Source organism: Poecilia reticulata, linkage group LG10, assembly GCF_000633615.1.
Source record: "Poecilia reticulata strain Guanapo linkage group LG10, Guppy_female_1.0+MT, whole genome shotgun sequence".
Taxonomy (NCBI): Eukaryota; Metazoa; Chordata; class Actinopteri; order Cyprinodontiformes; family Poeciliidae; genus Poecilia; species Poecilia reticulata.
In genome coordinates, this window is record NC_024340.1 from 16,179,052 (window position 1) to 16,204,674 (window position 25,623).

General features: G+C 39.4%; 3 protein-coding genes and 1 non-coding gene across 7 annotated transcripts in view; 2 read left to right on the forward strand and 2 right to left on the reverse strand.

The window, feature by feature from the left end:
- nox1 (NADPH oxidase 1) overlaps positions 1-8,580 on the forward strand; it is a 10,975-nt gene extending 2,395 nt beyond the window's left edge. Inside the window, exons 1-11 of one of the 2 annotated variants that reach the window (XM_008420669.2) lie at positions 161-604; positions 800-884; positions 1,590-1,750; positions 2,535-2,728; positions 2,817-2,946; positions 3,031-3,123; positions 4,104-4,345; positions 5,408-5,570; positions 6,628-6,774; positions 6,856-6,980; positions 7,887-8,580. In XM_008420669.2, the coding sequence (XP_008418891.1) occupies positions 815-884; positions 1,590-1,750; positions 2,535-2,728; positions 2,817-2,946; positions 3,031-3,123; positions 4,104-4,345; positions 5,408-5,570; positions 6,628-6,774; positions 6,856-6,980; positions 7,887-8,013 (1,452 nt within the window). In that variant the 5' untranslated portion in view covers positions 161-604; positions 800-814 and the 3' untranslated portion in view covers positions 8,014-8,580. Of the gene's footprint in view, positions 1-160; positions 605-799; positions 885-1,589; positions 1,751-2,534; positions 2,729-2,816; positions 2,947-3,030; positions 3,124-4,103; positions 4,346-5,407; positions 5,571-6,627; positions 6,775-6,855; positions 6,981-7,886 lie in introns of those variants that run through there. The other variant, XM_008420668.2, reaches the window with a different exon arrangement.
- Positions 8,581-8,722: 142 nt separating this feature from the next.
- Positions 8,723-22,176, reverse strand: cstf2 (cleavage stimulation factor, 3' pre-RNA, subunit 2). Of its 2 annotated transcripts, XM_008420665.2 has the most exons (13): positions 21,931-22,176; positions 21,648-21,726; positions 20,400-20,569; positions 20,176-20,312; positions 19,826-19,945; positions 19,230-19,349; positions 18,312-18,426; positions 15,444-15,503; positions 12,228-12,327; positions 11,425-11,762; positions 10,696-10,820; positions 9,425-9,508; positions 8,723-9,353 (listed from the first exon to the last, which is right to left on the reverse strand). In XM_008420665.2, exons 1-13 carry the CDS (start codon positions 22,025-22,027, stop codon positions 9,228-9,230), a joined length of 1,671 nt encoding a protein of 556 aa, XP_008418887.1. In that variant the 5' UTR covers positions 22,028-22,176; the 3' UTR covers positions 8,723-9,227. The 2 variants fall into 2 exon arrangements, with proteins under 2 accessions (XP_008418887.1, XP_008418888.1); XM_008420666.2 differs by lacking the exon at positions 15,444-15,503 and having other exon boundaries at positions 21,931-22,172.
- A 114-nt stretch (positions 22,177-22,290) lies between these two features.
- The window catches only part of bcorl1 (BCL6 corepressor-like 1), a 43,941-nt gene continuing 40,608 nt past the window's right edge, over positions 22,291-25,623 (forward strand). For both annotated transcript variants that reach the window (XM_017307158.1, XM_008420664.2), the window contains exon 1: positions 22,291-22,400. The gene's annotated coding sequence lies outside the window, so the exon portion shown is untranslated. The remainder of the gene's footprint in view (positions 22,401-25,623) is intronic.
- On the reverse strand, positions 24,746-24,818 carry trnav-uac (transfer RNA valine (anticodon UAC)). The gene has a single exon. It is a non-coding gene; the product is annotated as a tRNA-Val (tRNA).

The window sequence follows — 25,623 nt, forward strand, 5'->3', positions numbered from 1 at the left end:
GGCGCGCCGCCCCCTCCAGACGGGGTTTTGGCGCCCCCTCTGGTGCTGCGCCCCTATGCGTTGCATACCCTGCATACCCACTTTTTGCGCCACTGAGTGGGGCCACTAGCGGAACAAGTCAGCGTCGGGCCGGGGGTTGCGGGCCACTTACCGGGCCCTTAACGAATCACCGGGTCCCTGTAACGCTTCAGGTTGTGTTTAAAGGAGGAGCAGCCGCCCCCCCCAGTCCTCCCTATAGCTCCGCGCCTGAGTGGGGCGCTTTTCTATGAAGGGATTATGGAAACAGCGGACTCGCGCGCAACTCAACTGCAGAAGAGCCGGGCGGCCGTTAAACGCTCACTGGTTACCATGGTTACCCGCATTTATCTGGCTGTTTTAGCTAGCAAGTCGTCAGTTAGCGTACGTCTAACACAACGTGATGAAATTAGTTATTCTACCAAATTAGCCACAATAGTTAATGAGATGCGTGTTAACGACCCGTAAACATTAAATGCAGATGAATCGATAAATGACGAGAGAAAATGGTCCAAACGTCGGATATTATTAGCAACATTGTTCACGAAGAGCTCTCCGAGATATGGCTTCTCCACATTAAGTAGACAAAGTAGGCCACTTCAACACAGCTCCACGCATAGTACTAACAAAGGGACTATTGATAAGGTTTAAATGGGACAATAAACTGTAAAACCACTCCTTACAGTGGCATTAAGAGGCCGATGTTGAGCAACTTTGTGGTTTTGTGGAGAGTTATGACCTTAGATGTTTCTAACCCTGGCTTCCGTCCATGTAACTCTTTCAGCGCTGCAGCAGAACAATGAGGAAACAACTGGACAAAAACTTGACTTTCCACAAGCTGGTGGCTTACATGATCGCCTTGATGACAGGTGAACTCATGCACCCATTTCTAAACCAATCCCACAACTTTGACAGGATTATTACATTTATTTAGCTCTTTGACAATTAGTTTGACATTTAAAATCTGCTCTAACAATACAATTCCTTAATGTGTTTATGTTGGAGCAATTATGCAACGAGATGCTTATCTGTCTTATTTTCCCTTGTAAGCATATGAGGAAATAGAAGTGGAAACAATGGTTCTTTGTGGTTGTTTTTAAAACATGTTTCCTGATAATTGTCAGTTTTGTTCAGAGATTAGCTTTATGCTAACTAAATTTTGAACCTAAACTTGATGCTTCAAAATTGAAGTTGCTATACAAAGTTGCTTGTTTTTCTATTTTCGGATTTCAGACAAAAGAGGAAAGAATACAGTTAAAATAAAGTTAAAGAAAACACAGATAGCCTAATGACAATGTAAAATCCTTGGACCAGTAATAATGTCTTCATTTCTGGATAATTCATTTACAATTTTACAATATTACAGATAAAAAAGGCTTAAAATCCTGTAGTGATTTGTTGGCCCTTGTCAAAAGGACAGGATATTTTAAATACCTCTGGGTTTTTGTTGATTCAAACATGTTAAACCTGCAGTTTGTCGGCGTTAGGATCCTTCCTGAGTGCAGGCGGTTCTGGAGACAGCAGAACCAGAGCCAGAAACAAAGCGGTGACCTCTCTCCTGTTTGCTCTCGCAGCCGTTCACATGGTCGCCCACTTGTTGAACGTGGAGTGGCTGAACAACAGCAGACAGGGAGTTTACGACAACCTCAGCACCGCTCTGTCCAACCTGGAGGAAGACACAGACGATTCAGACCACAGAACCACCTACCTGAACCCGATCCGCAAAAACGACATCGTAAGTCCTGCACCGAAGCCCGCCATGTTTACGTTTCCGATGCAAATAAATAATATTCTGCCACATTTCCCCATAAATTAAATTAATTATGCATTCAATGTGGCGGTCAGGATCAAAGAAAAATCACTTTTCCCACAGGAAACGCCAACTTAAATGAAACAAATTAAATAATGTTTTTGATTATGGACCACAGCAAATAGACCAGATTCTGCCATCACAAAGGAGAATGTCTTTGTTTTTTCATATCTCAGACATTTTCTAGAAAAAAACATCTACATTTCTGAGTTTGAAAATTTGCTCCAAAATTTCAGAAATTTTGAAATAGATCTCAGAAATTTTCTTGAAATGACATGAACATTGCTGAGTTTCAAAGGTTAAAAATCTGAAACTTAGAAATTTCCATTCTTCTTTTTTTCAAACATTTCTGAGATTAATCTCAAAATTTCAAAGTTCCTTCTACAAAATGTTTAAAATCAGAAACTTTTTTCTTTTCTTTTTTTTTAATTTCTGAGATTAATCTCAAAATTTCTGAATTTCTTCTAGAAAATTGTCAGCTTTCCAAACTCAGATGTTTCTATATTTTTTTTAGTAATGTCCTTGTTTCTTTTATAGAAATTTCTGAGTTTTGTGACAAAAATGTACTCCATTACTTTCTTAACCCTAATATGCTGTCATACATAATAAACTGTAGTTTTGCTTTCAATTCAGCAAAAAGCATCAGGTTGGTGAAATATTCTCAAATAGGATTAAAGATGTTTCCTCTTGTTTTCTCGCTCTGCCTCAGGATCCGCAGCAAATCCCCACCTACTTCGTCTTCACGTCCATCGCCGGCCTCACCGGCGTCATCATCACTCTGGCGCTCATCCTCATCATCACGTCCTCCATGGAGGTCATCAGGCGCAACTACTTCGAGGTCTTCTGGTACACACACCACCTCTTCATCATCTTCTTCGCCGGTCTCGTCATTCATGGAATCGGGTACGAGAGAATTTGTTAGCTCTGACGTTCTCCTTCTCCTGCAGCGTTGTTGTTTGTCTCGTCATTTACCCGCCTGTCTCATCTTCAGGTACATCGTCAGGAGGCAGGATGAAGAGTCGTATGAAGAACACGACCCCTTGTTTTGTCACAACCGCACAGAGGATTGGGGGAAGATTCCTGAGTGTCCCATCCCTCAGTTTGAAGGAGGGCCGGCTCAGGTTTGTGTTTTCTCTCTTCAGTTCCTCCGTCTGATTCTCCTCCCAGTATGAAGAACGTCATAGTTTCTTCCTTTTTCTCTGTAGACCTGGCGGTACGTGATCGGCCCAATGGTTATTTATCTATTCGAGCGTTTGCTGCGCTTTGTTCGCTACATGCAGAATGTCCAGTACAGAAAGGTAAAACATCAGTTTTATTATTATTTTTATGTGTTTTCTTGCTGCTGACTGATGTGAGAGCAGGGCCGACCAAAGCCTTTTTGGGGCCCTGAGCAGATTTTCATTTGGGGCCACTCCCAACCAACATGTCACCACCAGATGCTTCATCTTTCCTACATTTATTAGCATAATTTGTAATTAGCTTACATCACACCAGTGTTATTGTTGCAATTGATTTTGACCTTCCAGGAGTAAAAAAAAAAAAAAAATTGGGGGGGGGATTTTGAAATGCAGAATGGTATTTAAGTATGTTTATGATTTTAACTATTTGAAAGTATAATTAAACACTAGATTTACAGTAAACAAGGCGACAAATTAATATCTTATCTTTCCCCAACAGTGGCCACAGTCAACAGCAGGAACTTATTAACCAACACTGCAAAAACACAAAAGTATTTTTGTCTAGTTTCTATTGAAAATATCTCAGTACGTTTGAAGTAAGATTAAACTGACTTACATAATATTGATTAAAAAGTACTTGTTCTATTGACAGATAATTTTACAAATAACATGAGGAAAATATTTTGCTTTAAGTGAGATAATCTGCCATAGAGCTGGCGCTATTTTAAATCAATGTTAATGAATTATTGGCTTAAAATAAGCTCACGTTTCTTGCTGAAAAGTTACTTGTAAATTTTCTTGTCTTATTTCATGTGTACTAAAATATTTGCACTACAAACTAGGCAAATATTCTTGGTAAGATTTTGAGTTTTTGCAGTGTATTATTTGTGTAACAACTATAAAAATAAAACGGAAATAGTTAATCGATGTGTAATAGCATTGTAGTTTGGATTATTCAATGTTATTTTAAATATATTTTATCACACTAGCTTAGCGTGGTGCTGCTCTTGGGCCCCCCTGCTGGTGTGGAGGCCCTAAGCAGCTGCTTAACTCCCATATTCCTTGGGCCGACTCTGACTGAGAGGGTTTTTTTTTTGCAGATTGTGATGCGGCCGTCCAAAGTGCTGGAGCTGCAGCTGGTGAAGAAGGGCTTCAAAATGGACGTGGGCCAGTACGTCTTCCTCAACTGCCCGTCCATCTCGCAGCTGGAGTGGCACCCGTTCACCATGACCTCTGCCCCCGAGGAGGACTTCTTCAGCGTCCACATCCGCTCGGCCGGCGACTGGACGGACAGACTCATCGACATCATGGAGAAGCTGCCGGAGGGAGCGCAGGGGCCCAAGTAGGTGTTCGCATTACGAACAACAGTCAGGTTTTCCAGCAAATATCTAACAGGTTGAATTTAGAGGGAAATTATTTATTTGGTTTTGGTTGTTAATAGTTTAAGCTGCAGAAACATTGAAAGTGAATAATGATGGGATTTTTACTCCAATCCGATATGAGGCATGTTTGATTTTATTTTCACACCAAACATTTATTAGTTTCCCTCTTAACTGCCTAAAGTGTCAGTAAACATGTTACCTAAAATCAAATTAGAAAAATAAAATAAATATGTACTTTTTTTTTCCTTTTGTTTTTTACACTTTTAGAGGCTTTTACGAAACATAAAAGTACGGCAGAATATTAGGGTAAAACTAATCAGTTTTATATAATTATGAGGATAAAGTTAGAATATTACGTGACTAAAGTCAAAAGTAATAATAATGTTGTAATAACACGACAATAGTCATACAACAATAAAGTCAACATTTTTGAAGATAAAGTTAAAATAACTCATAATATTACAAGAAGTCATTTTACAAGACGGCAATAAAGTTGTAAAAACACAACAATCATAATTTCAGAATAAAGTCGTAATATTAGGAGAATAAAGTTACAATAATACTATAACTCTTAGCAGCTTTTAGGAAACATAACGGTATGACGGAGTATTACAGCAAGTCTTTTTTAATTACGACAATAAAGTCCAAATAATAAAAACGTCACAGTATATTGAGAATAATCCGACCTTAAAGTTTTATAACGCTAATAAAATTGTACAAGAATAAAGTCAAAATAAGAATGTCAGATTAAGAGGAAAATCGTATTACTGGAAAAAAGTCATAATAATACAAGAATAAACAGGACTTTCTGACCTGCCTGTTGTTAATGTTCAACTACTGAGATTGAAGTCTGAACAAATAATTGCTCCTGCTTTCATTTCGACGCATCAGAGTAAAGAGGGCTGAATATGCAACATTTCTCCTTCTCTGCTTTGTGTTTTTGTTTCTCCTGAAATCCAACACAAACTCACTGTAAGTTGTGACGTCTGTTTGTCCTCAACTGACCTGCTGTCCGTCTTCAGGATGGGCGTGGACGGGCCTTTCGGGACGGCCAGTGAGGACGTCTTCGACTACGAGGTCAGCATGCTGGTCGGCGCCGGCATCGGCGTCACTCCCTTCGCCTCCATCCTCAAGTCCATCTGGTACAAGTTCAAAGACAACGACCCCAATCTGAAAACCAGAAAGGTGAGCCTGCTCACGTTTTGTCACGGTGACAAACTCAAGGCCCGGGGGCCAAATCTGGCCCGCCACAGCCTTCTATGTGGCCCTTCAAGATAAAAGCTCTGAGCTTACATATTATTTTATCAATCAAATCAAATCATATTAATCAGTCAGTCTAGTTTTTTGGAAAAATTCTCGCAAAATCAAAAGATCCTCACACTGCTTCATGCTAATGCATAATAATGGTCAAAAACATCAAGTTTACGTGACGCTAACTTCCACCTGCAGGTGGCAGTATTTCCTACTTTTATTATGATCTGTAATCGATATGGGGAGTAACAAAGCAAAATCACACTTACTGTCTGTTTTAAGCACAAACATTTCTTGCTAATATCTCTAAAGTAGCTCCACAAAATCTGTGATTTTGGTTGCAAAAAAATAAAAATACATTATTTAATTTAAAGCTGCTGCCACCATGTTGTGATAGTATGGAATAAAACTGATAAACTGTGAATAAGTCGAGCTCTCTGCCTTCTCCCAGAAACAACCAATCAGAGCCAGGAGGCGGGTCTTAGCGCTGTCAATCAGCGCTTTGACCCACAGAGTCTGTTTTGAATGCTAAGGCTAGTTAGCATAGCCGCCAATAATAGCGAATAAACGGTTTTCCTGTAACAGTAAGTCGTTTCTCCACCAGTAACTCATTTAGCATCGTGTTCATGAAGTTGATTAACAGCGCTTCTCCTGGCTCTGATTGGTTGTTTTTGGCATTTCTTAAGATGGCAGTAGTAGATCAGGGAGTAGGTGGAGGAGATTGATTTTTTTTTTTACATCATCTGTCTCACAACATGGTGACAGTTTTAACAAATATGTAAAAAAAAAATCATTTTTAATAAAAGTGACATAATGCAGCTTTAGAGACAAATTAAAAACAGATATTTCTTCATTTTAACAATTTGTTAATGTTTTTTTTTTACCAATTTATCCAGGCACAAGCTTTAACAACATATTAATAATTATACTCCTGTGTAAGTGGGAGCGGTGCCATTGTTCTGACACACCTTGTTGTATTTACTGGTCTCAGATCTATTTCTACTGGTTGTGCCGGGAAACCCACGCCTTCGAGTGGTTCGCCGACCTCCTGAAGGCGCAGGAGAAGGAGATGGAGGAGAGAGGCATGGGGGATTTCCTCACCTACAAGCTGTTTCTGACCGGATGGGACCAGAGCCATGTACGAGTCCAAAGTCCAGATTACCCATCATGATTTCCTCATGAACGTCGCCGTAAACCTTTTTCCTTTTACTGCCATCAGGTGAATTACGTCATGGTGAACATGGATCGGGAAACGGATGTGGTCACTGGGCTCAAGCAGAAAACTCACTACGGCCGACCCAACTGGGACAAGGAGTTCGAACAAGTCCGCAAAGAGAACCCAACGTAAGGCAGGCGTTTTATTTCATGTCCTCTTTTTGGAAAAACAAAATTTTCTTATTGCTGAGCGCATTAGGGCTGTTTTAGATGAGGAAAACAGGGATGAATTTCTGCCAAAAAATTCAGAAATGCTGAGATTTATCCCAGAAATGCTCTAGAAAAACTTGAAAAATTTCTGCGCTTGAAAGATTAAAAATTAGCTCTGAAACCAACTAACTTTTTAAGATTAAATATCGGGAATTTTCTCTAAAAAATAAGAACATTTGAGTTTCAAAATTCAAAAATCTGCTTGTTTTTTTGGAGAAAATTTAATCATAAAATGCCTGTTTCAAGTTTTTTATAGAAAATTTCCAAGATTACTCTTGAAATTTCAGATTTTTCTCTCATTTATTTTTTGACTTGTGGCACTCAGGAATCTTATGGATTTTTCTAGAAAATTTCTGAGATTAATCTTAAGATTTTAGTTTTTTCTTGCAAATTCTCAACTTTTGGAAATCAAAGATTTTCAAACTCTTTCTAGAGAATTTCTGAAATTAATCCAAGGAAATCTGCTTTTCCTGCCAAATTCTGCAGTTAAATTTTCTTGTTTTATCAGGAAAATTTCTGATTTTTTTTGGCAGAAATTTACTCTTTTTAAATGCGTTGTCATACTAAATAAGTTTAACATTGGACTTCCACTCCAAAAATAACAAGGAATAAATTACTTTTGAGTATTAAAAATAACACTACTAAGTAATTTAGGGGACCTACAGAATAAAATGTGATCGGTTTTTCTCATGTCAAGATGAGCCATGAAATTATGACCTGAACTTGTTCCGCAGGTGAATTTCATTGGTTGCTGAAGCCATTTATGACTGAAATTAACAGATTTGCAGACGTTTATAGTTTTGGTTTTGTTTTGGTCGTCTGCAGGTCCGTGGTGGGAACGTTCCTGTGCGGACCCGAGGCGCTCGGGAAAGTTCTGGAGAAGAAATGCGGGAAATACTCGGACGTGGATCCTCGCAAAACCAAATTTTACTTCAACAAGGAGAACTTCTGAGCCAAGAACAAAACGACTGTTGTTGAGCAGCTGTGACTGAGGGCTGGTTCTGGTTGGGGAGGAAACTCACAGATCGCTAGTGACTGTAAAGACTCACAGCTGGCTGCAGAACCGGCCGGGTGGGTTTGACTTTTAAATTCACTGGAAAGAAAGGAGCTGCTTGGGCATTAAGCTCAGGGTTTGTCATCTTGAATCATGAAGTCATTTCCAGTAAAAGTTTTATTGTTACCACAAAGTGTGAAGCTAAACAAACTTGATCTGTATATTTAAAAACGCAGCTGGTTGTGCTAATTTGGGATAATAATGTGCTGATTTAGTGTTGAACTATTCAAATCCAAACACAAATGTAGAAATGTTTAAAACTTTGCAGCTTTTCCTTTTTTAAAATTACATTTTCTACTGACTGCTGAAGCTTTTGTACATTTAGCCTTTTTAAAGCTGTAAATATGAACATAAAGTTTACATATCTGTATACACGATGTACATCCTTGTTGTCGCCTCTTACTGGTTGAGGAAAATGGTTTACTGGAACAGAAAAATAATAAAAGCTTTCCAGCGTTTCCTGAATGGCTTCTTTCTTCCTGACTAGAAACAAAAGCAGGTAAACAAGGAACCAGGTAGCAAATTAAAGCTGTGGCAGAGAGTGGTATGTCTTCCTGCAAGAGTTTATTCTTTGTTTAAAGTATTTTGGATTAAAAATAGGGAGGCATTTTGTGACTTCTTTAGTTTTATTGACAAAACAGTTTTGAGATTTTACAACAGTTTGGTTTAAAGGAAAAAAAAAGTGTCCATCTTCTGAAGTCATTCGGATCAAAGCTACTCTTCATACAAAAAGAGGAAACAAAGCTATGATCTACACTGCAAAAACACAAAATATTACCAACTACCGTTATCTAGTTTCTAGAGCATTCTTGAAATAAGATCAAACTGACAAGTAACGTTTTACCAAATAATTCCTTAATATTAATCAAAAAGTAGTGAGTTTACTGGCAGATCATTTACTTATGGGAAAAATGTGAAATATTCTTTATTTCAAGACATTTTCACTAGCAGCTAGAAATAAATACTTGGTAATATTTTGTGTTTTTGCAGAGCGGCCGGTTTCAGGAGGAGACGGCAGCTCCTGCAGCAGGAACGAGTGAAAACATTGTTGAAATCAGAAAACTCCTTCCTGCTCCAGGCGGGAAGCTGCGGAGGAACTCCGCCTTGGAGAATCACGGAGCGCCGGAGGCGGTTTTCTGAATCTGCTCCTTGAGGATGAGGATGCTCTGCCGCTGCTCCGGCGGCAGCATGGCGATCTGCTCCGGGGTCAGCTGCAGGACCTGCATGATGAGGGCGGCCTGGAAGAGACGGGGCGGCGTTAAGCGGCGCTGGCAGGAAACATCAACGGTGGCGACGTTGATGGACCCACCTTCTCCTGATCCTGAGTGGAGACCTGACTCTGGCCGGGACTGAAGCCTCCTCCTGAGGGCGGGACGCCAGAAATACCCGGACCCTGCAGGACAACACAGCCTCAGCTTGGTTCACTCACTTCTTCTGCATTTTCCTTCACCTTATAGATCACGTGCATCAAACTCGAGGCCCGGGGGCCGAATCTGGCCCGCCGCAGCTTTTTATGTGGCCCTCTAGACTCCAAATTACATCTATGACTTCCTCAATGTTTTCACAACTCCTCAAAATTCACATGAAATAAACAAATCCCCACATTTTTCTGGTTTTATTACAAATTTTTATCAAAATTGGTCAAAAACGTTGGACTTAATTGACTGCTGCCTCAGGCTTACTGGATGCCAAGTTATAGTCGGTGATCAATACGACTAGTAATAAAATGTCACACATTTAACATCAGACATTAGTACACATACAAAATTTTCTTACAAATATTTCTAATTTGGCTTCAGAAAATCTGTGATTTTTTTGCGGTTTCTGATTACAAAAACCACAAAAACAATCAGAAAATCCAGTCACAGCTGTTTATTAACATGTTAACAGTTTGGTGGGTTTTATCGATGCATTCTGGCAAACCGGCCCTTTAAGAACATCACGATTTTTCATCTGGTCCAAAATGAAACTGAGTTTGACGCTGCTGGTACAGATGCTCAGTGACGATGGCCAGCATTGGTTTAGCTGTTAATGTGTCAACATAACACGGTAAATCTTAAATAAACGCCTGACATATAAACAAAACACAGAGCTTTGATACACAACGACAAGATGGCAAGGTCAGGAAAAAGTTTTAATTAAGGAAAAAAATAAAGAGCGAGAGGAAAGTAAGAATTTGTTTGTAAAATGTGGATTGTTGTGGGTGATGTAATCAGCTTTAGATGGGAAACAACAACATTCAGTCAGAAACTAACAAATGGGATTTTACAAAAACAAAAAGATATTAAAGAGTCGAACCAATTGGGAATCACTCAAAGGCTTTTTGTTACGTGGGTCACAACGGACAAGTCAGAAATGCAAGAAATGTTTGAAAACTAAGAAAATAATACAACTAATTGTGATTTTTATTATTGTGCTAAAAATAAACGTATGCAATATATTACTTAACAATACAGCAAATGGCCCCCAGGCCACACTTTGGACAACCCAGAGTTGGAGGGTAAAACATGCAGAAAGTCTCAGCAGCTGAAAGATGCATTCAACCAAACAGCAGACGGATTTAAGGCTTTGCCCAGTTACCGGTCTTGCAGACGGAGGAACGTTTGGACCCATGGCGTGGGGGACCGGGCCCTGCATCCCGGGGACCATGGGAACCCTCTGACTCGCCACCGGCCCGCGAGCGTCCATCGCCCTTGGGTCACGGCCTGAAGGAAACAGGTAACAAGCTTAGGAGAATGTGATGCTGAAACTCAAATCTAAGACTTTTTAAGAGCCGTGTGAATGAAATTTAAGACCTGAAACAGAAACGCAAAAGAAAATCAATAATAAACAAATTGTATCGCTTGGCAATGATGAAGATGAACATCGTCCAGCCAGCTGGCGATAAATTTACACTTAGCCATGATGGAAGTCAAATATGCTAGCTTTACCCTTAGCAACAAAACAGTATATTAGCAGCTATTTAGCGGTAGCTGTAGCCGCCTCAAGTCGCAGAACACAGCAAAAAGCTTGCAGTGGAGTCCCGCGAGAAAAAAATGAAAACTACATAAAATATGAGGTTAAATAATCCTGCCACAACAAAATTTAAGACCTGTGAATTACACGTTTGAGGTCAACTTATTTTCAAAATTAATTTAAGACATTTCAAGACTTTTTAAGGAACGTGTAGCTCAGTCTACAGCTATAAATTCTGATTTGTTTTTATTTAGTTTTGTAAATTCATTGCCAGCTGGAGTTGATGTTAGCTCTGTAACAAACATAAATCTGATAAATTTAATCTTCAACAACGCGTTTTTCTCCGACTCGTACCTCTGGGTTCCATCGGCGGTCCCCGCGGCTCCATCATCGGCGGCCCTCGCGGGTCCACCATCATGGTCCGCGGCTCAGGCATCGGAGGGCCTCTCATTTCGGGCGGCCCGCCTCCCATTTGTGGTCCGCCTCCCATCTGAGGTCCGCCTCCCATCTGTGGTCCGCCTCCCATTTGTGGTCCGCCTCCCATCTGTGGTCCGCCTCCCATCTGTGGTCCGCCTCCCATCTGAGGTCCGCCTCCCATCTGAGGCCCGCCTCCCATCTGTGGCCCGCCTCCCATCTGAGGTATATGTACGGGCGGAGCCTGGTGGGGCGGCGGAGCGGCCATGTAGGCCCGGCTAGACACAAACAGTTCAACCAGGTTTACAGTTTTAGGATTGATCACCGCTTTACAGATTCATGGCTTTAACAAGCGATCGGTGCTCCGATCTTTAAAAAGCCGATTACGATTCTGGCCAGTACTGCTGCGCCTGTGGGACGCTTTCAGGTCGTTTGCGGTTCACACAGGAGATTACATACAAGTCGCATATATTTGGAAATCTCAATGACCACGAGAAAAAAAAAAAAGAAAAGTATGGCTGCATTCACAAAAGTCATGAACGTAGCCATAATTTAAACAGAATCTGAAAATCGTTTCTGAATCGAACCCTAAAAGTCGAATCGTTTGACACAGAAAGATTCACGTCTCTACTCCATTTTGCTTTCAACCAGCCAGACAAGCTGGACCGACTCAGAAGAACCAGATGTACAGAACAAAAAGTACTGCGGCGTTAATCCTGCTAACAGCTGCTGATGTTTCTTACTTGGGGTCGATGACCTCTCCGGTGACAGACAGCAGAGTTCCTCCTCTGGGATCATTGGGTCCGTCGCCCAACAGGCCTCTGGGTGGGATACCGCCCGGCCCTACAACAACAACAACAACAAAAACATAAACCAAAAGCCAAGAAACACCTCATGAGTTTTCTTTGGCAACGCTGAGGGGGCTGAATTTCCTGGCAGACACACAGACACTTATAAAAGGTGTTGGCTTTAATGTCAGAACCGAGCCGTTTTGGGTCAAGTTAAACCAGCGACGGGCAGAAAAACCTGCAGGATTCTCCAGTCTAAAGCAAAACGTCCCACAGCGAGTCATCTGAACCGATTTCACTCTGACCAACTCAAACACACAAAAATGTAACGAATGCTGCCCTATAAATAAAATGTAATCAGGCTGAGTGTTTCTGTTCGACAGCAGCCGGTAGTTTTCCCCTTTCACAGTGATTAATGTTTAAATGCTCCACCACGTCTGCAAGATCCTGGAAAATATTAACTGTGCAGGAAAAGAAAAAGATCTTTGCTTTGGTCTGGAACTGTTGCTCTCAAAGAGAGAAGCATTTAGACGGAAACAAAAGACTAAAGGAGCTCCGGTGTAAACGTAACGTACTCAAGTATGAGTAGCACTACATAGATTTACTCAAGTAAAAAGTAAAAAATAGCCATCCAAGAAATTACTCAAGAAAAATAAAGTGTTTGGTAAAAGTCTACTCATATACTGAGTAACTGATCAAAACATCCGTCATTTAATATCTAAAAGATTACATCATCAAATGGACCAAAATATACGGCTCAGTGGAAATTTGGGAATTTTAAGAACCAAAATGACAATAATTTAAATTAGTAACAAAAATAACGAAATCAGGCAACAGAAAATGTCTCCAAATCAGTTTCTTTGAATAAAAAACTGATGAAACTTTAACAGAAACTGTAGGTGTGAGTCTGTGTCTGATGCATTTTAGGTTAAAATATGTTTGTTTTTCATTCAGTGGGTAGAAAATCCAGAAATTTTACTCAAGAGTAGAAATACTTCATAATAAAAATCAAGTAAAAATAAACCGTAATAAAAACACTCGTAAAATTATTTTTTTTTCAAAAAAGTCACTCAAGTAAATGTAACTAGTTACTACCCAACTCTGTTCACATTATGTGCCAACCACCGCTATGACTTGATCATTAATAATAATAGCTATTATTATATTTATTTGTAATGCCCTTTAATTCTGCAACATCCCTGCTCTGGTTTTTCAAAATGATCCAATTTTAATTAAAATGCTCAACAAAAGGAAAAGTTTTTCTTATAGACAAACAACAAAGCGAGTCTCAAAAACCACAAACATGGAAACTGATTGGCCAAGATCTGTCGACAAAGAGGCAGAAATTAAAAAAATTAAATTAAACATCATGCATAAGCTGGAGCAGGTCATGCTGATTAAACTCTTCAGTGTGGAAGTTGTAACTGAGAGGAGAAGCTGCAGCTTTATAAGCTAAAAAAGGAGCAGGAAGCTTCTAGAAACCTCTCCTTAAAACAGTTTCAGCAAATAACAGGAAGCTGAACAGTTTCCAACAAAGCGGCTCGGTTTTATCCTTTAGAAGAGTCCAGTTGTACAGGCAGGCTAATGTTTAGCTAGCAATGCTAACTGCACAAATATAAGGTGGTACCGACAGCTGGGCTGCATTTATTTATAAATAATAGAATCATGTTTAACTGCAGAGCTGCATGGCCTCCTTAACACACGGTTACCTGAGGATAGACAGAGAGAGAGAGAGAGAGAGAGAGAGAGAGAGAGAGAGAAATAGAGAGACAAGAAAGAGAAAAAGAAAGATAGAGGCAAAGATAGAGACAAAAAGAGACAAAGACACACAGAGAGATAGAGAGTGATAGACATACAGTGAGAGAGAGAGAGATAGATGAGAGGTGTGAGGGGAAAAAAATGGAGCAAGAGATCAAGTGAACGAGCGAGAAAGAGGTGAGAGAAATCAGCTCAGTTGACATCAGCAGGTCAGATCTTTACAAGAAGTGGAAAAATGAAATGAGCCAAAAAATCTCTGATTCCTACACATAAGAGAATTTCATGACGAGAAAATCTCATCAATTTGTTCACTAAATCACATTTGTCTGATTTTACAGAAAGAAAAACAAAAGACATAAAAGACAAACACAAATATCACCCAGAGAAACAGCAAGTGTGAAAACTGCACATCAGTAGTTATCGAAGCTTCCTGACCGTCTTTCTTTAGACGTCGGCTGCTTTTCCACACATTTCTCTACCCGATCAGAGCAGCTCATTGTGCAGTGTACATTTTAAAAACAATAAGGAAATTTAATATAATTAGGACAAATCAACTCTATTTCTATTTGCACTAGACCAAATATACTCTGATTTTGTGTTTTTGCCATGTGTCCATATAATTTAGCTACAAGTAGGTTTTCTCTGATTCATCTTTTCTGCAAACAGAAACTTTACATTTGAGACCCGATTGTAAGTAGGCCTTTATAAGCAATAAATCAATTAATCGTATGATAATTTGAATGAGCTCAATAATTTCTGTTTGCATGATTTATTGTTTTTGTCTTTTCTCTATTCCTACCAAAACCTGGATGACAAACGTCTTCAGTCGGGCGTTTTGGTCTCAATTAGACCTTTCTTTGAAAACAGACTTCATAATTCATTTTATTTGTCGTTTCTGGTGTTTTATTTATTTATTTTGGATATTTAAGACGCCTTCCAGTTCCAGGGTTAAATGTTCGTTAGAATTCAAAGTTTATTGATCTCTGATCATTTATTGCTGGAAAACAACATTATCACTTATTACAATAACTTCTGGGACAATTTATCGCCCAGCAAAATTTGTTTTCGCGACATAATATTGCTGTTATAGACAAATATTTGAGGATGATTGTGAAACTGATCCAAAAGCCCTTGAGTTTCTGACCTGGTATCTTTTCATACCCAGCCTCTCCTTCATGACACAGCATTTAAGCACCAGTTATCATCGCAGTCTCGCTCTCAGCTCATGAACAGGCCTGATAATCGCTCTCAGGGTGCAGAGTGAAACAGCGAAAGGCATTAGGAAGAAGCAGGTATGCAAGCAGAAACAGTGGAAATCAAACAGTGGAATCCACAGATTGCCCTGCATGCGGACAGCGTCTGCCCTGCGGAGTCTACTGAGCTGTCAGGGGGGCTGAGGGGTGACAGTGATACCTTGAGGCCGCTCGATAGCGGCGGGTCCGGCTGATCCTGTGGGGGAATTCTGTAGGTTTCCTGAGCCAGCATTAAAGTGAAAAGAACAGGAGACACAGGACTCAAGACAGCGAAGCGGCAATGAGGGGCTAATCACATCGTCGCATGCACACAGAAAGACACAGCGAGGCTTCACTTTTAAATGAAAACGTGTCAAACGTGCAGAAAAGAAAGAATCAATTTTCATATCTGACATTTAGCGACACAACAAAAAGGAAACGAAACTGACCCAGCTGAGAACATTAGCAGAGGCTCTGGTGACACCTAGTGGTCGTAGTGAGTCATGACGGGTGCAAAAGTCGGCTTTAGAAAATATTCAAACTGGAGCTGCAACTAATGATTATTCTATTGATTATTCGATTAACCAGTTAAAAAAAATTACACATTCTGCAGATTTTTCATTTAACAACTTAACCCTTTTTAGATATTAGAAAAAATATTAAAAGATGCTAATAAATTACTAAATAAATTTTTTACATTAGAAAATAAACCTAAAATGCAATAAGGGCATTGTTTTAGTGAACATTTGATCATTTATAGCAAAAGATCAATAACTAAAAAAATACTTCCAACATCAAAATGTGAAAAGCTCAGTCCTTTCTGCTCGACTTGACATCTCAGTCCTTTCTGCTCGACTTGACATCAATGCGGTGCAGAGTTGAACAGTTGTTTATTTTTTCAATTAAGCAATAATTTAATCGGAAAAATGTTTCCTAAAAAGAGATTATTTTTTTATTCATACAAAATTTGAGCTAAAATTATAAAACTAGAAGAGTTCTGGGTAGAACATCTTCACAGATGAAGATTTTATTTTTCTTTTATGTTAAATCCAAGTGTTTTTATTTTGTATCGTTTTGGTTTAATTCCTGCTCTGAATATTGTTTTTCTTTCAGCTAATGGCATGTTTCAGAGTCTCTATACTCCAGCTGATGAACAATCAATTACTAAATTAGTTGACGATTACTTCAAAAATTGATTCATCGTTATTAATCCAATCGTTTCAGCCTAATTCAGAAATATGTGCCGTCAGAAAAAAGGAAACTTTTCGTTGCAGAATTAAATTCGCATTTAAAATGTTTACAGATTCATATTTCAGGACTTCTCTGGAAGTTTGTTCCCTGCATCGGTTTTCCAGAAACAAAATGCACCGTGGCTCTTTAAAATGAAAAAAATCCTTCCCTGAGTCTTCTAGATAAAAAATGTAACGTTTTGGGCTGAACTCCAAGTACTGAGGAGTAATCGGTCACCTCCACAGTAAAGCCTCTGTGTGGGAACAAATTTCCAAATTGAGGAAATTCAATCAAATCAGTTTTAACCTTCCTGAGGTTGCAGGATCATTTATCGCTTCTAAAAAAAAACTAAAAAAAAAAAACGTTTATTCACGTTGAGGAGCTCATCTCAGAGGGCTACAGTCTGTAACTTATTTTAAATTTTTTCACAAATCCAACCTTCAAAACTGGGTCTTAATCCCAACCATTTCCTCATAGGTTTGTATGGCGATGCTTTGGAAACTTAAAAGAGCATGACTCTAGCTTTGCGTATACAGATAATTTAATGCAAAACGTCCCCAGATGATTTATTTCTGCCGTCTTCCAGGGCGTCCGGCGCTGCTGTCACCGCGCTCAGCACAGATCCACGCTGCATTTCAAATCAACTCCAAATGTGACGCCTGAGCTTCATAACCCAGGAGGGATTTCAACGCTCGTCGCAGAAACTCAGAGAAGCCTCAGAAATCAGACATAACCTTTCCTGTTTGTGGTCAGTTAGAAACCAAACTACATTTATTGGATGAACAGCAGAATAATGAGACAGATGGTGATGATGTCACCACTTCCTAAGCTTCTGATAAGTTAAAAATAGACACACTTGTGGCTGTACTTCAGTGCAGCACCTGCTCTATGTACAACATCTACATCTAAATATGTTAAAATGTGGGCCTTCACAACTCAGATTTAACTTTGGGTGCAATTTTATGAAACCTGAAGGTTCGTCTGCAGAGAGACTCCTCAAAACAGACGTGAGGCAAAATCTCCAAACATCAACAGAGGAACTTCCAGATGAAGGACCCCAAGCATAAGAAATTCATGTAAACTTACAAATCTGAAGAGAGAATAAAAAAATATCAATGTAAAATATGCATTATTTTGGTATTTAGCAGTGGTACTCCTCACTGACCAAAAACAGGAAAATAACCGATTTAATGTAGACAATGTTACATACTTTCTTTAAAGCCTGAATACTTTGAATTTATGATAACTGACCTGCATTTGTGCAACACTTTGATGCTAAAATGTTACATTTTTAGACTTGTCAGTTTTGAAAAGGAAGCCTCGCACGTTCTTAAGGTGATTTGGGTGATCCCTAGTTTGTTTACTTTGGCCTAAATCAGCTGTCAAGTTTGTTAACTTTTAACTGAACTTTCTTTTTTTCTGTGGTTCTCTTGCAGTTTTCTTTTCAAACAGAGAAAACTCCAGGCGAACCAGAACCAGTCACTAGAAACCAGAACGTTCGGTGTGTTTGCTGGTCAGATGTGTCGGGTCGGGGGGAGCCAAATGTAAATACAGGAAGCAGATTCTGTTTTCTAACGCAGCAGAAAGTGGGAAGAATGTAATCTCATCACCAGCAAGTTTCTGGGTTTTATCAACATTCTAATCTGAGAAGGACAGAAAATACTTTTGAGATTATGTCTGGAAAGTTGAATTTTATGCTTCAAAAATTATGCATGGCCTTCGTTTATTAGCATATTTACTCAACCACATCCCACAATGCAATGCAATCCTTACTATGGGAAGCCACGAGTGAGTAGAATAAGAAACGAGTAGCGATTACCTGGAGGTCCGATTGGTCCGGGTCCTGGTACAGGGCCCGGTACAGGCATGTTGGGGACAACGCCCATGTTGGTGGGCTGCATCATCTGAGGGGCTCCATTCACATGCATGACCGGCTGATAATGAGACAAAGCTCAGATTAAAATGGTGGGCGATGTGCAGTTAGGATTTTACTGCTGTGTTTTGTTGTAGTGCTGTGAGAACAATAAAAATTACAATTAAATTTTTTTTATTACTTCTATTTTAGGGAACTGTGTGGTTGTGAATGCATGGTGCAGCAATCATAGCAACAGACACACAGATGCTGCTCTTGATAAACATTCCCATTTGAAATGTGCTTCTTCAGGACAACAGAGTGAGACTTAAACTGCACATAGTAACTGCATTTAGTCACATTTTCAAATTTGCTTAAATACATGGATGCTCTTGTGGAACAAACTGGTGGGAAAAAACTGTAAAAATAATATCTTATGAGATCATTTTCATGATAATTATGAATAATACAATAAATGCCCAGTCCTCACTGACCCTGTAAAGCGTTTGCCTGCTTTCAGTCTTTTAATTAATTTTCAGCTTTCATTAAACACAATTGCAGAGTTTATAGTGATTATATGTGATTTATTTAATCACCTGAGGACAGTGGAAGCTTGCTGTATGTTTTTACTTTATGTGAATCCCAGAAATCTGAGCAGAGTCTCTAACTTCAGTCCTTGAGAGCAACCTATCCTGCAACCTTTGGAAGCATCTTTTTTCTAACACACCTCAACCAAACGGCTGGATTTCCTCATTTAGCTCTGCAAAGCTCTGGCAACGAGCCATTTATTAGATTCAGGTGTGTTTGGGCCGGGGCGCCCTTAAAAGGTGCAGGATAGTCGCTCATGAGGACTGGAGTTGGAGAGAGGGTTGGGGTTCATCTTACCACAGGCTGTGGCTGAGACACCTGCACGTTGGGCTGAACCGGAGGATTGACAGGCGGTGCTCCTCCACCCTGACTGCTGGACACCAGCGGCTGAACAGCTGTTTGACGATGCAACATTTTCTGTACAAAAATGAAAAGCGTTTAAATTCTTAATGCCCAAATCTAATTCCAAATGTTGCCATGAAGAACAAGCTATTTATCCGTCTTTCTTCGCGATAAATGGTAATATTGTTGTTTTGAGACCATTTTCAGGCATTATAATTGGAATGCCATAATAATGCAAGAACACATCCCCAAAGATCAATAAACTTTAAATTCTAATTTAACACTGGAGACATTTGAAATAACCAAAGTAAATAAACAAAACAACATAATCAACAAATACATTTAATTATGAAGTCTATGTAAACAAAATTGTCCTTCAGAAAAAAAAGGGGGCTAGCTGAGACCAAAGCACCAGACTGAAGACTTTCAGTTTTTGGTAGAAAGAGAGAAAAGAGAAAAATGACAAATCATGCAAATGGAAATTATTGAGCTCATCTTAATTTATCATGCGATTAATTGATTTATTGCTTATCGACAGGCCTAATTCTCACCAAGGCGATCTCCGGGTCAACGATCCGCATCACGACCTGCGCCTGCAGCAGAGCGTAGGCCAGCTGCGGGTTCTGCAGCAGCATGTTCCTCGCCTCCTGGGGGCTGTTTTGTACACACAGCTGGGGAGAAAAATCAAATTTCACAAATCAGACAAATAAAACATCAGGTTAAAAAGTGAAGCTTCAAAATACACAACAGGAAATAAACAAAGATGCAGGTTCCAAGTCAAACTTTCATACAATTACAGACTTACATCAGTAGAGTTCTTGCTACATTTAAGCTCAGTTTTATATGTATTAACTGTTACATTTTTGACAGTCAGTCACACAGATCCAGCAAACCAACTTACCTTCATCTGTTTCATCAACTCAAACATCTGCTCAGGTGGAAGACTCGCCACAGCTCTGCTGATGGACTCTGGAGCCTCCTCTGGCGACACACTGTCTCCAAAAGGAGACTCGATGATGGGGGCTCCGGTCCCCAAACCTGTGCGGAAAAGGAAGAACGACTTCTTCACACAAAGACAGAAATTATAACCACATCTCCTTTGCTTTAACTAATGCAATAACTTACTTTTGAGCTCTTCTTTATTTTTTTCGCTAGCTGCATTGTCGACTCTGAGAGCCCGACCACTGAACTCTCTCCCGTTCAGGTTCCTCATGGCGCTGAGGGCCGTTTCCTGGTCCTGGTATTCACAGAAGCCATATCCCTTTGGCTTTCCTGTCTCTCTGTCATACACTAACCTGAGAAAAACAAGGGACATACACTCACAGTAACATACAATAGCATCTACACCATAAAAAGAAGCAACGGATGACACATATCAATAAAATAGGGCATCATAGAGAAGTTTTTTTTTTGTTTAAATAATTTAATTAAAAAACTAAACCTCATTTAGATTCATTACATACAGCAGGGGTATACATATATCTGAATGTTCTTAAAGGGCCAGTAGTGCCAGATTGTACTTATAAAACCCATTAAATTGTTAAATTATCAATAAATAGCTGTTTTAGCATTCAATAAGTGGTTCTTAAAATTAAATAATATTGAACATCTTTTCACACTGACCAGTCCATCCTGGATTTTGTGATTGTTTTTATGGTTTTTCTGCAATCAAAATCACAGGTTTTCTCATGCTAATTTAGAAATATTTGTAAGGAATTTTCCGATATTTGAGCTAATGTATGATGTTAAATGTGACTTTTTTATTAATCACTGTATCTGTCACAGATATAACTTGACATCAAGTAAAGCTGAGGAAGCAGTCACTTAAACCAAATGTGTCTGGAACACTTTTGAGTAAAATCAGAAAAAAATATGGGAATCTGTTGATTTTGTGGATTTGTAAAAAACTCTAGACTCTAATTTGGAGTGTAGAGGGCCACGGAGAAAGTTACAACAGGCCAGATTTGGCCCCTGGGCCTTGAGTTTGACACATGTGATATACAGAGTGATCTGCTTCTTTTTCAGGATAGTTTTAATCCAAGGAATGCAGGAGTTGTAACCCATGTTCAGGTTTGACTCCACACCTGTTGAATCTCTCCCAAAAGTAAATACTGATTAGCATATGCTTCACTACCATCTTAAGGATGCGGCTGTGCCCGTTTCGTGCATCCGACGTCCTGCTAGGTCAACAATGTTCTCCAGGATTGTGTATTATGACATTTTTGTATGCAATATTCCAAATTTACGTTTTAATTTAATTGATTTACAGAAATCAGCTGCCTTATCTACTTAGAGGCACTTGTATTAAACAAAAACAATGGATGGACACAATTATGTGCACTTTTATCCTTGTAATGTTTCTCCTTTACTTACCTGAAGCTGACAACAAGTCCGACTTCGGAGAATATGTCTTTCAACTGCTCTTCTGTGGCTTCATATGGAATGTTTCCAACTAAAATAAGAATTCAAAATGACAGAATATTGAATAAAAACAAAAAAGAAGCTCACATTTCAAATTACCAAGCTATTTGCTTATTAGCGTCGAGTTTTGTTCCTCCGCTACATGGCCATATGTGTAAGCTAGGACGTCTCCATTCATTAGCTGATTTATTTTACTGTTTCATGCTTTGACCGCTTCTATTAAAGCTGAACTCACCGAAAACCGATCGTAGTGACCTATCCACCGCTGGGTCTCTGTTCGCGGCGGCAGCTGCGGCCGCAGCGGCCACGGTAGCTGCAGCAACGTTCGCCATTTTGGGGACCACAATGAACGTAGCACCGGAGGATATCAGAAGGCGACAACATCCGGTTGTTAGAAGAGGCGCCGCGCTCAAACACCAGCAGCGCGACCTCTCTCGACCTCTTGAAAAATTTCACAAACCGATCCCCGAGTGTTTTAATTTATTCCGTTATTAACGTCGAACAACGCCGAAGACAACCGGTCGTCACTTTCCATTAGAACACAGATGGCGCTGTTGCTACGGTAACCGTTGCTGCCTTCTTTTTTCCCCCAGCATAGAAACAGAGAGATGGACGGTTACAAAGTCACGTTTTCCTTCCTAAAAAGTCAACCAGGTGAACTGAGCGATGGAGATGCAGCTGTTCCGCAACAGAGCAGAAGATTAGGTCAGTGAATGTTTTATTTTTAATACTTTTTATGTGCCGGTTAGCTAGTAAATAGAAGCCGTTAAAATATCAGGAGGGTGTTGCAGTTAGTTAACAGTTAACACCTGTGGAGGCTGATAAAAGAGACCAAGACATGTACATTAAATTTGTAGAAAAAACACATTAATTTCACATCAGTTTATATTGAAATACACTACAAAATATTTATACCGCTTTAACTTTTTAACATTCCAGCACATTATTACTACAACCTTGGATTTTATGGTTGTGAAGTGACAGAAAAGATACAAGGATACATTTTGTTTAGATTTTCTTTACAAATAAAAATATCAAAGTGTGGTTTGTAGTTCTATTTCTATTTAACACAACTAAAAACACACCAATGCATAGACACAATGCAGGTTTTAAATCAAAGCAACTACAAAATAAAACTGGTAATAGGATGATATGGGCTACAAAATAAAGTTCCCGACCAATCTGATTGAGTTTGACAGATGAATCAATAAATGCATGCCACACTTTTCGAAGTTTTATTTGTGAAAAATGTTTGATACTTTTCTGACATCACAAACAATCTCAATAAAGTACATTGAGGTTTAACATTGTAAAAAAAAAAAAAAAAAAAAAAAAAGGGGGGGTGGAGGTATGAATATTTTTGACTATGAGTTTCTCGCACCTTCGGGGTGTTCTTACAACATCGCTTCTCAGATATGAGGTTTACAGGCATGTCTTACCACAGCATTCCCATCCTGTGGAGGTCTGGACTTTGACTGGTCCATTGCAATTTGTTGATTTATTTCAATTTGTGGCTGTGTTTTGGACTATTGTTCTATGTCATGACTCAGTTTGTGAGAAAATTCAAAAGTCAGACAGATGACATCATATTTTGAATTTATTGGTATACAGAAGGATTGATAGTTGACAAATTGATTACATGGTATGATTAGTTTCCTTTAAGTATGGCATTCTGTATTATTGCCAAAAAGCTTTACTTTGTCTCATTTGTTCAAAGAATATTGCAGGGATTAATATTTCCAAACCCTAGGCAGATAGACAGTCTTATCTTAATTGTGTTGTTCTGTCATTTGACATTTGACATACTAATTGAGGATTTTGAGGTTATTGGTTGTTTGCAATCTTTGCTGGCTTTACCTTTGCTGTTACTTCCTGTTTCTTTCCTGTGGCACCTACATTAAATTTTTTTTTGGCCAGAATGATGGTCAGCAACTAGTGCTTTTCTACAGTCATCGCTGGTGTTTTCCTCACTGCATCGTGTTAACAGACACCTGGCAACAGAGGTGGCATCCCTTGCTGATGATCAGTAATTTAAATAGCAACACCTGATACTTCCCCCACCTAAATGCAGTGAGAAACCAGGGAAGTACTTTAATGATTTTTAAACTCTGCAAAGTCCAGCAAATTTTTAAAAGTATGTCCTGATACATAAATTTATGAATAAAAAACCATTCTGGATTCTGAAAAGCTTTTGCTCAAGGGGAGTTTTACAAATTGCAGTAAAGTGTACTTATATTTATTAAAAAGATTTATGACTCAGGACTTCTGCATAAAGAAAGAATTACATTATAGTTATAATGGGTTTGTACATTAGTTCTGGAGACATTGACTGTTATCAGGAAGTTGTACACCAGTAAATAATACATTTGGAAAGCTTTTCAATTTATTACTCTCTTGAGAAGTCAAACAAATATATATAGTTAACCTGAGTCAGTTTCAAAATGTTTATGGAAATAGCATATTTTCCAGACACTAGTTCCCAAAACAATTGGTCTTTTTTTGCCTTTTTCTTTCAAACACACCAGAAATAGTTTCTACATTAATGAATAAAGAAAGCAAAAACTAGCAGGTCCTGTTGAGCCAAGAAGTTTGTGTTTCTGTTGTCTCACAAATTCAGATACCCTTAGTTAATAGAGCAGAAAAAATAGTATAAATATCTTCCAGTGAGGAAATTCAAGTAAAAGTGTCTTTATATTGCATTAATATATAGCAAGAAGTATCCCCAGGACATTTTTATGCAAAGAAATTCAGCAATATCCTCTGAGCTATCCCTTGGCAACAAGGGAGAATTAACGCTGTTTTAACAGGTAGGAATGTCTGGCAGAACCAGACTCAGGCAGGGCAGCCATCTGCTGCGACCAGGGACAACAAGAGGGGGAAAAGACTAGAAACAGAAGCACTAAAATAAAAAAATAACCACATTAACTGCTCTGAAAATCAGCCAGATCCAGAGAAACATGAAGAAAATTTATGGCACACATTTTCGGCCGAAAGCCGGAAATTATGAATTTTCACTTCGTTTTTTAATGACGGAGTGAAAAATGTTCGCTTGGTTCCACTGGGGCTCGAACCCAGGACCTTCTGCGTGTAAAGCAGACGTGATAACCGCTACACTATGGAACCAACTGTTTTCGCGAGCGCCTGGACTCGGCATATAACGCGACACCAGAGGAATGCGCAGTTCCGCGTGCATTGCAGAGCGCGGTTGTTTGTGACAACGTATGGGAATGGCAGCGCGGAAAGTCACGGTGTCCTCCACGCTGCGCTGTCTCAGTCCCAGCTCGCTCGCCTGCTTACTTTCGGCTGCTCCTGTTTACGTCCAGTTGAGGGTCGATTCCTGTTGGGACGGTTAGCTTTTGTCTCTGATCACCCTGAGCTGCAGCTTGTGAACTATAAACACGGAGTGGAGCGAATCCTCGTAACTTGTCCCTATTTCTTTTCTCGTTTTACGCCGACTCGCACGGGCAGCTAGTCGAGATTAGCGTCCGGAACAAAGCTGATTTTGCGTGTCCTGCTGGTATGGTGCGTGATTAGTGTGTGGACGGTTAAACTGAAGGAAATGGCTCGCTGCTGCTGCTGCACCTCGCCAGCTTATGATGTCATGTGAATGTGGGACACTGATGTGTTGAAAAATACGGACATGTCGCGGAGATAAAGATCGTATATTTAGCAGGAACATTTACAGTGATCAAGTTTGACAGAAAGCCTTATCCGTAGTAAAGAAATGTACATCCACCCATCATCACCATGGATGTCATGTTAATTTGGAGCTGTTAATCAGCTGATCTTTCTCAGGGTGGAATGATTATATAACAATCTACTTAAGATACTAGAAAAAACCCAATTAGGTTTAGAGTTTAGATTTATATTATATTATTTCTGATCCCCATGTGGGAAGTTACAGCCATCTATATTGTGGAGTTGCTGG

Bases quoted from the DNA above. Each gene is read 5' to 3' on its own strand.
- cstf2 (XM_008420665.2), bottom strand. From the start codon at position 22,027: ATGGCGAACGTTGCTGCAGCTACCGTGGCCGCTGCGGCCGCAGCTGCC. The intron at 20,313-20,399 runs GTAAGTTATTGC...TTTTCCGCACAG, and splicing joins AAATAAAGAAGAGCTCAAAA to GTTTGGGGACCGGAGCCCCC. The intron at 19,946-20,175 runs GTAAGTTGGTTT...TTTTCTCCCCAG, and splicing joins AGTTGATGAAACAGATGAAG to CTGTGTGTACAAAACAGCCC.